The sequence below is a fragment of the Salvelinus fontinalis genome, chromosome 2, assembly GCF_029448725.1.
Source record: "Salvelinus fontinalis isolate EN_2023a chromosome 2, ASM2944872v1, whole genome shotgun sequence".
Classification (NCBI taxonomy): domain Eukaryota; kingdom Metazoa; phylum Chordata; class Actinopteri; order Salmoniformes; family Salmonidae; genus Salvelinus; species Salvelinus fontinalis.
This window is the reverse complement of record NC_074666.1, coordinates 19,923,038-19,937,082: the sequence shown is the minus strand read 5'-3', so window position 1 is coordinate 19,937,082 and position 14,045 is coordinate 19,923,038. Positions and strand designations below refer to the sequence as shown.

At 47.6% G+C, this 14,045-nt stretch overlaps 1 protein-coding gene across 2 annotated transcripts in view; it reads left to right on the top strand.

Annotated features, from left to right (window-relative positions):
• The window catches only part of LOC129813820 (uncharacterized), a 59,808-nt gene extending 48,445 nt beyond the window's left edge, over positions 1–11,363 (top strand). For both annotated transcript variants that reach the window (XM_055866391.1, XM_055866376.1), the window contains exon 11: positions 7,048–11,363. In XM_055866391.1, the coding sequence (XP_055722366.1) occupies positions 7,048–7,212 (165 nt within the window). In that variant the 3' untranslated portion in view covers positions 7,213–11,363. The remainder of the gene's footprint in view (positions 1–7,047) is intronic.
• The last annotated feature ends 2,682 nt before the right edge of the window (positions 11,364–14,045 follow it).

Below are 14,045 nucleotides of genomic sequence, written 5' to 3'. Positions count from 1 at the left end.
ATCACATCAGACCCCTGTGGGGCATGAGGGAGGCTGGGTTCCTACTACCCTGGCCTGGTCGACAGATCACATCAGACCCCTGTGGGGCATGAGGGAGGCTGGGTTCCTACTACCCTGGCCTGGTCGACAGATCACATCAGACCCCTGTGGGGCATGAGGGAGGCTGGGTTCCTACTACCCTGGCCTGGTCGACAGATCACATCAGACCCCTGTGGGGCATGAGGGAGGCTGGGTTCCTACTACCCTGGCCTGGTCGACAGATCATATCAGACCTCTGCGGGGCGGTGAGAGAGGCTGGGTTCCTACTACCCTGGCCTGGTCGACAGATCATATCAGACCCCTGTGGGGCATGAGGGAGGCTGGGTTCCTACTACCCTGGCCTGGTCGACAGATCACATCAGACCTCTGTGGGGCGGTGAGAGAGGCTGGGTTCCTACTACCCTGGCCTGGTCGACAGATCATATCAGACCTCTGCGGGGCGGTGAGCGAGGCTGGGTTCCTACTACCCTGGCCTGGTCGACAGATCATATCAGACCCCTGTGGGGCATGAGGGAGGCTGGGTTCCTACTACCCTGGCCTGGTCGACAGATCATATCAGACCCCTGTGGGGCAGTGAGAGAGGCTGGGTTCCTACTACCCTGGCCTGGTCGACAGATCACATCAGACCCCTGTGGGGCATGAGGGAGGCTGGGTTCCTACTACCCTGGCCTGGTCGACAGATCACATCAGACCCCTGTGGGGCATGAGAGAGGCTGGGTTCCTACTACCCTGGCCTGGTCGACAGATCACATCAGACCCCTGTGGGGCATGAGGGAGGCTGGGTTCCTACTACCCTGGCCTGGTCGACAGATCATATCAGACCTCTGCGGGGCGGTGAGGGAGAATGGGTTCCTACTACCCTGGCCTGGTCGACAGATCACATCAGACCCCTGTGGGGCAGTGAGGGAGGCTGGGTTCCTACTACCCTGGCCTGGTCGACAGATCACATCAGACCCCTGTGGGGCAGTGAGGGAGGCTGGGTTCCTACTACCCTGGCCTGGTCGACAGATCACATCAGACCCCTGTGGGGCATGAGGGAGGCTGGGTTCCTACTACCCTGGCCTGGTCGACAGATCACATCAGACCCCTGTGGGGCATGAGGGAGGCTGGGTTCCTACTACCCTGGCCTGGTCGACAGATCACATCAGACCCCTGTGGGGCATGAGGGAGGCTGGGTTCCTACTACCCTGGCCTGGTCGACAGATCACATCAGACCCCTGTGGGGCATGAGGGAGGCTGGGTTCCTACTACCCTGGCCTGGTCGACAGATCACATCAGACCCCTGTGGGGCATGAGGGAGGCTGGGTTCCTACTACCCTGGCCTGGTCGACAGATCACATCAGACCCCTGTGGGGCATGAGGGAGGCTGGGTTCCTACTACCCTGGCCTGGTCGACAGATCACATCAGACCTCTGTGGGGCGGTGAGAGAGGCTGGGTTCCTACTACCCTGGCCTGGTCGACAGATCATATCAGACCTCTGCGGGGCGGTGAGCGAGGCTGGGTTCCTACTACCCTGGCCTGGTCGACAGATCATATCAGACCCCTGTGGGGCATGAGGGAGGCTGGGTTCCTACTACCCTGGCCTGGTCGACAGATCATATCAGACCTCTGCGGGGCAGTGAGGGAGGCTGGGTTCCTACTACTCTGGCCTGGTCGACAGATCATATCAGATCTCTGCGGGCCAGTGAGGGAGGCTGGGTTCCTACTACCCTGGCCTGGTCGACAGATCACATCAGACCCCTGTGGGGCATGAGGGAGGCTGGGTTCCTACTACCCTGGCCTGGTCGACAGATCACATCAGACCCCTGTGGGGCATGAGGGAGGCTGGGTTCCTACTACCCTGGCCTGGTCGACAGATCACATCAGACCCCTGTGGGGCATGAGGGAGGCTGGGTTCCTACTACCCTGGCCTGGTCGACAGATCACATCAGACCCCTGTGGGGCATGAGGGAGGCTGGGTTCCTACTACCCTGGCCTGGTCGACAGATCATATCAGACCTCTGCGGGGCGGTGAGAGAGGCTGGGTTCCTACTACCCTGGCCTGGTCGACAGATCATATCAGACCCCTGTGGGGCATGAGGGAGGCTGGGTTCCTACTACCCTGGCCTGGTCGACAGATCACATCAGACCTCTGTGGGGCGGTGAGAGAGGCTGGGTTCCTACTACCCTGGCCTGGTCGACAGATCATATCAGACCTCTGCGGGGCGGTGAGCGAGGCTGGGTTCCTACTACCCTGGCCTGGTCGACAGATCATATCAGACCCCTGTGGGGCATGAGGGAGGCTGGGTTCCTACTACCCTGGCCTGGTCGACAGATCATATCAGACCTCTGCGGGGCAGTGAGGGAGGCTGGGTTCCTACTACTCTGGCCTGGTCGACAGATCATATCAGATCTCTGCGGGGCAGTGAGGGAGGCTGGGTTCCTACTACCCTGGCCTGGTCGACAGATCACATCAGACCCCTGTGGGGCATGAGGGAGGCTGGGTTCCTACTACCCTGGCCTGGTCGACAGATCATATCAGACCCCTGTGGGGCATGAGGGAGGCTGGGTTCCTACTACCCTGGCCTGGTCGACAGATCATATCAGAACCCTGTGGGGCAGTGAGGGAGGCTGGGTTCCTACTACCCTGGCCTGGTCGACAGATCATATCAGACCCCTGTGGGGCGGTGAGAGAGGCTGGGTTCCTACTACCCTGGCCTGGTCGACAGATCATATCAGACCTCTGCGGGGCAGTGAGGGAGGCTGGGTTCCTACTACCCTGGCCTGGTCGACAGATCATATCAGACCCCTGAGGGGCAGTGAGGGAGGCTGGGTTCCTACTACCCTGGCCTGGTCGACAGATCATATCAGACCTCTGCGGGGCGGTGAGGGAGGCTGGGTTCCTACTACCCTGGCCTGGTCGACAGATCATATCAGACCTCTGCGGGGCGGTGAGGGAGGCTGGGTTCCTACTACCCTGGCCTGGTCGACAGATCATATCAGACCCCTGCGGGGCGGTGAGAGAGGCTGGGTTCCTACTACCCTGGCCTGGTCGACAGATCATATCAGACCTCTGCGGGGCGGTGAGGGAGGCAGGGTTCCTACTACCCTGGCCTGGTCGACAGATCATATCAGACCTCTGCGGGGCGGTGAGGGAGGCTGGGTTCCTACTACCCTGGCCTGGTCGACAGATCATATCAGACCTCTGTGGGGCGGTGAGAGAGGCTGGGTTCCTACTACCCTGGCCTGGTCGACAGATCATATCAGACCTCTGCGGGGCGGTGAGGGAGGCTGGGTTCCTACTACCCTGGCCTGGTCGACATATCATATCAGACCTCTGCGGGGCGGTGAGGGAGGCTGGGTTCCTACTACCCTGGCCTGGTCGACAGATCATATCAGACCCCTGTGGGGCAGTGAGGGAGGCTGGGTTCCTACTACCCTGGCCTGGTCGACAGATCATATCAGACCCCTGTGGGGCAGTGAGGGAGGCTGGGTTCCTACTACCCTGGCCTGGTCGACAGATCATATCAGACCCCTGTGGGGCAGTGAGGGAGGCTGGGTTCCTACTACCCTGGCCTGGTCGACAGATCACATCAGACCTCTGCGGGGCGGTGAGAGAGGCTGGGTTCCTACTACCCTGGCCTGGTCGACAGATCACATCAGACCTCTGCGGGGCGGTGAGGGAGGCTGGGTTCCTACTACCCTGGCCTGGTCGACAGATCATATCAGACCCCTGTGGGGCATGAGGGAGGCTGGGTTCCTACTACCCTGGCCTGGTCGACAGATCATATCAGACCTCTGCGGGGCGGTGAGAGAGGCTGGGTTCCTACTACCCTGGCCTGGTCGACAGATCATATCAGACCTCTGTGGGGCGGTGAGGGAGGCTGGGTTCCTACTACCCTGGCCTGGTCGACAGATCATATCAGACCTCTGCGGGGCAGTGAGGGAGGCTGGGTTCCTACTACCCTGGCCTGGTCGACAGATCATATCAGACCTCTGCGGGGCGGTGAGCGAGGCTGGGTTCCTACTACCCTGGCTGTGTCCCAAATGGCACCGCATTCCCTTTTTACCGTTCTACTTTTGACCAGGGCCCATAGGGACACCGTAGTGACGCCCATAGGGCTCTGCTCAAAAGTAGTGCACTATATAGGGAATAAGGTGCCATTTGGAAGTGCCACAGATCAGCCTGCTTCCTCTGACGTACTGAACTGAGTGTCTGTACTGAGCTCTCTAATGCCCACTGATAGACAAGGATCTGGGAGATTACCATCCACTCAGCAGGGAGTATGACTCACTCTCTATTGCTTTTTATCCAATAAAACCAGATACTGTCAGTCAAATAGACGGTAGGTACCACCACAGTACTTCATCCAGCCCATCATTCACCCTGGGAATTGCAGATGTACAGAACTATGCAGTAGTTACAGACTCCAAAGACACAGCATTGTAACAGGAGGAGCTGGTGTGTGCTTACGGATGTCATCAACTTCCATACATCTTTTTTTTCCGAGGAGAAAATAATCATCCTCCCTTCTCCTGTTCAATGATTTAGTGCATGCGGACGGACAAGGCTGTTGTGAGGGATGACTCAACCCTGATCATCTTATCATGGGAGAGTTGATGCTGAACTATACTTACGCTGCATACAGATGTGCTGACTGACAAAGGCGGCCATATGGCTGCTATAAGAACTGATTAGCTGGCTTAGGTGTTTTGTTTGTAGGAATGGAATGCAATCCATTGTGTCATTGCTTAATTATGGTGGAGGTAGGTATATAGGGAAAATACTGTATTGGTCTCAAACTCATATATGAGATATTGTGTCTCTCTGAGGAACTGATATTTGATGACAGAGCCAGAGCAGAAAGCATATCTTTGAGACGGTTACCATGGCAACAGACAGAGTGGTTTGAGAGGATGAGCTGTACTGAGTCTGTTGTATCAAAACAGCCACTTTACCTAGCTCAGGTCAAATTCTCAAGCGATAAAAGCAATGTTGATGTTTTGTAAAAGTAATAACACTTTACTCTCATATGTTGACTAGAATGCAATTCCTCCCCGTTGTGTACAGACACCCAGTAACAGGTTTTGATGGTATATACTGTATAGGCCCTATAAGTGTCCATTGTGGTACTTGAGACAGATTCACAACGCTTAAGTTCAAATCCTAGGTGATATTGCATTATAAAGAAGTGATATACTGTCTTGTCATGTCAAGGCTGCTAACAAGCTGCAGTGGGCAGTGACGGTAACATTGCACCCAGACATACCCATTCTGAGGAGCGGGGGGTGACAGGGCGGTTTCATGTCATGGAAGAGATGAGGCATCACTGTTTGGCTTAGTGAAATCCAGCGTGGCCAGTCCCCCAAACCCAGGCCACCCCTGAGGGGACAGTCCATTTGTCATCCTCCTTTACACATGGCAGCCTCCACACCTACACACACATCAGCAGGGCTTTCACACTGGGCCAAAGCGGGTTGAATCAGCGTCGTTTCCACGTCATTTCAACAACAAAAAATTATATGTGATGACGTTGAATCAACGTGGAAAACTGATTGGATTTGCAAATGGTCATCAACCTAAGTGAATTTTGTATTTTTTTCACCCAACTTTGAATCTAAATCCAGTGAGATGGTGACATGTTTTGAACTGATGTCTGTGCCCAGTGGGTTCTCTCTACAGCAAAACCAACAACACTACTACTGTATAAGAGTGGTATGAGAGGTGACAAGATGTGAGAGTCATGGATATACTCTAAGGGTTGATATATATTATATCTAAGTAAAGCCAATCATATATTTCCCTTTAAGCATGAAGGGATATATTACAAGAAGATACATGGGGTTAGTGTCATGCATCAACATTTCTTTTAGCTTCTTAAATCACATGCATTGGAATAATAGCCTGATGGAATCTGTCCTGAACATGCTCTGTCCTTATCCTTGTGATTTATTACCTGGCCCATCCCAACTGAGGAGTATGGTCATTACTGAGGCACAATCACTAGAGAGGTGGCTGGCTGTCTCTGTCTTGGCCAGGCTAGTGCATGGGATGGGTGTGACCAGAGACCAGAGAGGAGACTCTGGAGAGCAGTGGGATGTAGGTCAGAAGCTGTGAGTCATCTTCCCCCCTTCCCTCCCCTCCCCCCTACCCATTTCCCCTTACCGCCTCTGGCAAAGGCACTCTCTCGGGAGAGAGAGGAGAGGCAAGGACGATCTGTCACTCATGTACTGTTAGCATCAAACTGGTCACTTCAGAGATCCTGCCAAAAGGCCACTCTGCAGTGGATGAACAAGACACTACGACACAAGCAGTGCTGTTATTTGGCGCTCATTAGCCAGATTGGCCAGAGTGATTGTTCATGTAGCCTAATGTGTTGTCTTAAAGGGACATAATGTGTTGTGTATTAAAGAGACATCTCTATTGTACATGTAGCCTAATGTGTTGTGTATTAAAGAGACATCTCTATTGTACATGTAGCCTAATGTGTTGTGTTTTAAAGAGACATCTCTATTGTACATGTAGCCTAATGTGTTGTGTATTAAAGAGACATCTCTATTGTACATGTAGCCTAATATGTTGTGTTTTAAAGAGACATAATGTGTTGTGTATTAAAGAGACATCTCTATTGTACATGTAGCCTAATGTGTTGTGTCTTAAAGAGACATCTCTATTGTACATGTAGCCTAATGTGTTGTGTCTTAAAGAGACATCTCTATTGTACATGTAGCCTAATATGTTGTGTTTTAAAGAGACATCTCTATTGTACATGTAGCCTAATGTGTTGTGTCTTAAAGAGACATCTCTATTGTACATGTAGCCTAATGTGTTGTGTCTTAAAGAGACATCTCTATTGTACATGTAGCCTAATATGTTTTGTTTTAAAGAGACATCTCTATTGTTCATGTAGCCTAATATGTTGTGTTTTAAAGGGACATAATGTGCTGCGTCTTAAAGGGACATACTGTGTTGTGTCTTATGGTACATCTCTATTGCCACCAGAAGGACATCTGTATTTGTGTTTCAGGCAGCGTGTGGGTACCTGCTCCAGCACTATGATTGGGACCTGAGCCCCTACTCGCAGGACCTCCAGTACAAATGGTTGCCTGTGTCCCGGCCCACTGTCCCTCCAATGGTGAGCTTCACTGAGCTGGAGAGCAGTGCCACAGACCTGCCTGATAGTCCACCCTAAAGACCAAAGCATGGACACTGAGGGGCAGGTGGATAGGACGAGGAGAGGCCCCGCTGTAGCAGTGGTCCTAATGGTCTCTCAAGGACACCAGTATGGGCAGGTCTTAGTTATAACCCGTCACTCGATCTTCCTGTACTGATTTTTAAAGATAATGTTGATATGGATCACTGTTCACATCTTGATACTGTATATTGGCCAGAACAGGACTGAAAACAGTGACAGTGTCATACAGTTGAAGTCGGAAGTTTACATACACCTTAGCCAAATACATTTAAACTCAGTTTTTCACAATTCCTGACATTTAATCCTAGTAAAAATTCCCTTCACCACTTTATTTTAAGAATGTGAAATGTCAGAAAAATAGTAGAGAGAATGATTTATTTCAGCTTTTATTTTTTTCACACATTCCCAGTGGGTCAGAAGTTTACATACACTCAATTAGTATTTGGTAGCATTGCCTTTAAATTGTTTAACTTGGGTGAATCATTTCGGGTTGCCTTCCACAAGCTTACCACAATAAGTTGGGTGAATTTTGGCCCATTCCTCCTGACAGAGCTGGTGTAACTGAGTCAGGTTTGTAGGCCTCCTTGCTCGCACACGCTTTTTCAGTTCTGCCCACACATTTTATATAGGATTTAGGTCAGGGCTCTGTGATGGCCACTCCAATACCCTGACTTTGTTGTCCTTAAGCCATTTTGCCACAACTTTGGAAGTATGCTTGGGGTCATTGTCCCGTTGGAAGACCCATTTGCGACCAAGCTTTAACTTCCTGACTGATGTCTTGAGATGTTGTTTCAATATATCCACATAATTTTCATCCCTCATGATGCCATCTATTTTGTGAAGTGCACCAGTCCATCCTGCAGCAAACCACCCCCACAACATGATGCTGCCACCCCCGTTCTTCACGGTTGGGATGGTGTTCTTCGGCTTGCAAGCATCCCCCTTTTTCCTCCAAACATAATGATGGTCATTATGGCCAAACAGTTCTATTTTTGTTTCATCAGACCAGAGGACATTTCTCCAAAAAGTACGATCTTTGTCCCCATGTGCAGTTGCAAACCATAGTCTGGCTTTTTTATGACGGTTTTGGAGCAGTGGCTTCTTCCTTGCTGAGCGGCCTTTCAGGTTATGTCGATACAGGACTCGTTTTACTGTGGATATAGATACTTTTGTACCTGTTTCTTCCAGCATCTTCACAAGGTCCTTTGCTGTTGTTCTGGGATTGATTCGCACCAAAATACGTTCATCTCTAGGAAACAGAAAGTGTCTCCTTCCTGAGTAGTATGACGGCTGCATGGTCCCATGGTGTTTATACTTGCGTACTATTGTTTGTACAGATGAACGTGGCACCTTCAGGCGTCTGGAAATTGCTCCCAAGGATTAACCAGACTTGTGGTCTACAATTTCTTTTTCTGAGGTCTTGGCTGATCTCTTTTGATTTTCCCATGATGTCAAGCAAAGAGGCACTAAGTTTGAAGGTAGGCCTTGAATTACATTCACAGGTACAACTCCAATTGACTGAAATGATGTCAATTAGCCTATCAGAAGCTTCTAAAGCCATGACATAATTTTCTGGAATTTTCTAAGTTGTTTAAAGGCACAGTCAACTTAGTGTATGTAAACTTCTGACCCACTGGAATTGTGATACAGTGAATGTGAAATACAGTGATACAGTGAAATAATCTGTCTGTAAACAATTGTTGGAAAAATTACTTGTGTCATGCACAAAGTAGATGTCCTAACCGACTTGCCAAAAGTATAGTTTGTTAACAAGACATTTGTGGAGTGGTTGAAAAACGAGTTTTAATGACTCCAACCTATAAGTGTATGTAAACTTCCGACTTCAACTGTATCTCTGTTCCTGAGTCCGCCTCGTAGGGGACTGTTTCCTGACTACTGCCGAGGTGTGGTGGTCTTTCCAGCGCTTATAGCTGCCGAAGCATCACTCAGGCAGAGCCAGCTTCAGGCATAAGTTACATAAGCGGTCACTTAGTGCCCCTGGCCACTAGGAGGCCCCTGACCTCAATTAGCCTTGTCAGTTAACACTTTTTATATTGGTAAGTTAGTTTAGTTAGCTGTTCCCTCTGTGTCACTGAAGCTTTCTCCGCTAAATCTACTGCCCAGCCTTTATGAACTACCTGGCTGAACAACACATTATCATCTGAAGCTGTGGAAGAACATTGCCCAAGACCTACCAGATCATTTGTTTTGTTTGTTTTTTATTCATCTTTGAGATTCTCTTTGTAATGAACAGCACTATATAAAATAAATTATGCAGATTTTTAACTTTTTTTTATTGTCAAGTTGCTGCCAATGATTGTAATATAGGTACATACTGCAGCCTACATTAGATGAGGTTGCCCTATTTTAAGATTGTTATTGTTTATGTGTGTGTTTATTTAACCTTGGGGAAAAAACTACTGTATCACACTTTGGATGCTTTAGGAGTGTCTCTATCACTGCACCGTTAGCCTGTCATATGACAGGGGTCTTAATAGTTCTGCAGCACCAGAAGTCAAGGAATGCCCTCAGATTTCAGCGTTGCACCAAGGGCTCCTGAAATGTTCCCCCTCTCACTCTCACTTAGCAACCAGAAGTGCTTAGCAACGGTTCGTCCTGGCTACTCAGAGGTACCTAGCCCATGTTATTGTCTGGCTGCTTATTATCATGCAGCTCTCACCCTCACACAGACAGACATCTTAACATTAAACCTTTTGTTTATTATAACGGAGGGAACGGAAATATCTTATGAATGGCAATGAAGCGCAAGCTGTTTTAGGTGAATGTGAATATGTCAATGGATATTTCATAATGTACATGTTTTCTGATTAGTTTTTTCTGTTCAATATTTACTCTGAAATGATAGCCATTCTAGACTACTCTTAAAGGTTAAATATTAGTACTGTATAATATATTTTAATCGATCTTTATTAAAGATTATGATAAACTGTGAAAAGATGATTATGTATCTGATCATTACAATAGTAATTGAGCTATTTTTTCATGAGACAGATTGTGATAATATAAATCATAACTTATTTCTTCAGGTCATGTAATATCCTCTGTATTACCTGGAAACACAATTCCATCAGATTTCATACTTCTTTTTAAATGTAATGTTCATTTTAAAAGTTCTATCAAATATTTATTATGCATTTACTATGTACTGATATTTTGTAGGTAATAATGTTTCCACTCTGTTTTTCTGTCAATCACAAGTGGTAAATCCCTAAGAATGCAAGCTATTTGAACATAGAAACTCTCACTTTCTTAAGAAAAACACTAGCACAACAGCAGTTCAGTCTTAGTTAGTGAACAAATCTATTAAATGTAAGTTATGTTGCTTATCCTGGCTAATGTTCCTATAAAGTCTACAGGACACTATTGTTCAGCGCTGCTACAGATGTAGGATCTTAATTTGAGCCAGTTTGCTACAGCAGGAAAATAATCCTGCAGCAACAGGAATTTTTTATTATTTTGTGGATTTTAATTAAGTTTTTTGTAGGGGTTGATACATTTTTCGTGAAGGGAAAATCTAGTCTGAAATTTCAAAGTGGAAATTACACATTTCAGAAGCCTTTTTAAACCTCAAATACACTACAAGTTTTACATTTCCTGCATTTCAGGAAAGTTCTCCTTGAACAGGGTGATCAAATTAAAATCCTACATGTGGACACTGCATAAACCTGTTGTCAGCACACATGAACACACTTTAGACATTGCTTTGCTTGCACTATTACAGACAGGCTGGAGACAGAAGGTAAATAATAGCTGATTTGTGTCAATAGGAGTAATGCATGAATCACTCTTGTTTTTCCATTTAAGTTTCATGTTGAATATATATGCAGGAAATACAAACTTGTAGTGTGTTCAAGGCTTGAAAAGGCTTCTAAAGTCTGTAATTTTCACTTTAATGTCAGACTTGATTTGCCCTAACGAAAAATGTATTACACCCTACAAAAAAATTATGTTAATTATAATCCACATAATTATTCACATTTCCTGTTGCTAAAGGATTATTTGCCTGCTGTAGCAAACTGGGTCAAATTAAGATCCTTCATCTGTAGTATCGACATTCTGGTCTGTGTGTGTGTTCTGTATTTTCCACTGTTTTGTGCAGAATAATTAAACCCATTCCGTTTACCTTCTCACAGACCGGTGTTTTGATCCTGTTGCATAAATGTAACATTGTGCACACATAGCTCTGTATTTTGATGCACACTGTAGGGCAGACTCCTATCTCCTTCTCTAACTCCTACACAGATGAAAGAATAGCAGGCCATCTGCCTCCAGTAAGGGCACATATCTCAATACATTTCGCCTACAGAGCCCAAGGCTCATGTACTGTATTAGCACTCAGCACTGTCAACAGAAAGAAAGAACACATGCATGAGAGTTGTAAGATGAGCTGACTTTGAATGCGTACATAATATCACTCAGGCTAGAAACACACATGTCCGGCTGTAACAGAAAACATACAGAGGAGCCCTTCAAGATCAGTTTACATATGTACAGACTTCTGGACACTGAAGAGAAAAACACACATACCACCACACACACAGACACATAAACACGTTTTAGCGCCTCGAGATCCAGTGGTCGCTCTTCCTGTCTCCCTGACCTCTCACCCCTTGCCCTGTCATGGTGATGAGGAAGTCATAGCCAACTTAGTTTTGTTTGGCCTGTTTCTCCACCCCTGATACAGGAGGTGGACGGGCAACCAGATGTCACTACAAAGGGACAGACTCTCTTTTAATTACCATGCCTAATTAGAGTAGGGCGGCTACAAGGAGCCCTGTGCCATTCAGCCTCACAGGACAACCTTTCACATGGTAATCAGATGAGGAAGAGGTCACAGGATACACCCCTGCATGGTCTGGAACTGGGTAGTATACGGACGAACACCGCTCTATAATTGATCTGTTTTGTCCTTATTTGACTTCAACATGTTGAGCATGTCCTGTCCTGCATAGTGCTATTGATATGGAGCTGTTAGATATAGGTCATTTAGACGGTGCAATAAACCTTATAGGACATAAAAACAACGGTCAATATACTGTATTACTTCAATACACAATGAGTCCACACAGTCCATTCACCATACAGCTGAGTCATGTACTCTATTTACAGCCACTTGGAAGCTCATGCAGAGGTAGGCCATGTATCGTTTTGCTCACTACATGCCTAATAATGTTATGGCAGAATCTGCAATAAATCAATTACCGGCCTGAAACAACACATTTTTCACTGTCACCTCAGCGAGCACAGGAGATCATTTGGTTTTATTTTCCTGGCTTTCTTGTCACATTCCATTAGGCAGGAAGGGAGAGGGTGAGAATGTAGAACATTAAGATTCACAGAGACAAGTGATACACCCACAAGTGGTTTCATACCAATAATCTATTCAAGCCTTCAAGCAAACATGAACTGTGTTGTATTGCACAGGCAGGTAAGGAGAAGGAGAGATAAAGTACTATTTCCATACCCAGCACCTCTCCTATGCCATGTAAAATCAAGCCTAGTAAACACACACCGTTACATACACACCTGCTCACTCAGCTCCTTCTACTGATTGCTCCTCATTGACCCTCAGCACTGACATCCTCTGTCTCTCTCTGCACTAGCAAGCTCAGCTCAAGTACACACATGCGTACACGTACGGACGCACACACATAGATACACACATCTGTCTCCCTGCTGTGTGTGGTTGCCTGCATGTGTAACAGTATAACTTTAGTACGTCCCCTCGCCCCGACACGGGCGCGAACCAGGGACCCTCTGCACACATCAACAACTGACACCCACGAAGCGTCGTTACCCATCGCTCCACAAAAGCCGCGGCCCTTGCAGAGCAAGGGGCAACACTACATCTAGGTTTCAGAGCAAGTGACGTAACTGATTGAAACGCTACTAGCGCGTACCCGCTAACTAGCTAGCCATTTCACATCCGTTACACTCACCCCCCTTTCAACCTCCTCCTTTTCCGCAGCAACCAGTGATCCGGGTCAACAGCATCAATGTAACAGTATAACTTTAGTACGTCCCCTCGCGCGAACCAGGGACCCTCTGCACACATCAACAACGGTCGCCCACGAAGCATCGTTACCCATCGCTCCACAAAGGCCACGGCCCTTGCAGAGCAAGGGGCAACACTACATCTAGGTTTCAGAGCAAGTGACGTAACTGATTGAAACGCTACTAGCGCGTACCCGCTAACTAGCTAGCCATTTCACATCCGTTACACATGGCTGGCTGGACCTCCAGAGCTGGCAGGAAGATGGGCAATTACTCACTGGGGTCTCTTTAATTGTGTCACTTTTCATCCCAAGAGCCACAGCTCTCTCTTGTCTCCTCAATCAACACTAGTCGTTAATTGCAACACCATGGAACAACACTTGAACTGTGTCTTCAAGTGTTGGGAAGAAAAGTAGGTTAGGTGAACCAACGTTACAAACACATCCTGAAGAGACAATAATTCATAGTCAATCTACAAAACCTGGAAATATATTCTTTTTTAAACATGGCGAGGGGTAGTCAGAGTGTATTACCAAAAAATTGGATAACTTTTCAAAGCAGCTTTTTAAAGTAAGAAGCAGAGTGTCAACATCTACATGACATATGCCTCTCCTCTCCTCCAGTGATTTGATCAGCTCTATCTCCAGTGGCAGGCAGGCAGCCGACCAGGCGATGAGGAGTGGGCTATATCTCTGTGGTGACTCACGACAGGTGAGCTGACAGGCCACAGCCCTGCAGCATATCAAACAGAATGATTCATCCTTTCTCAGGAGCCAAGACACATCTGGATGACTGGCCTCTGACCATGTGATGTT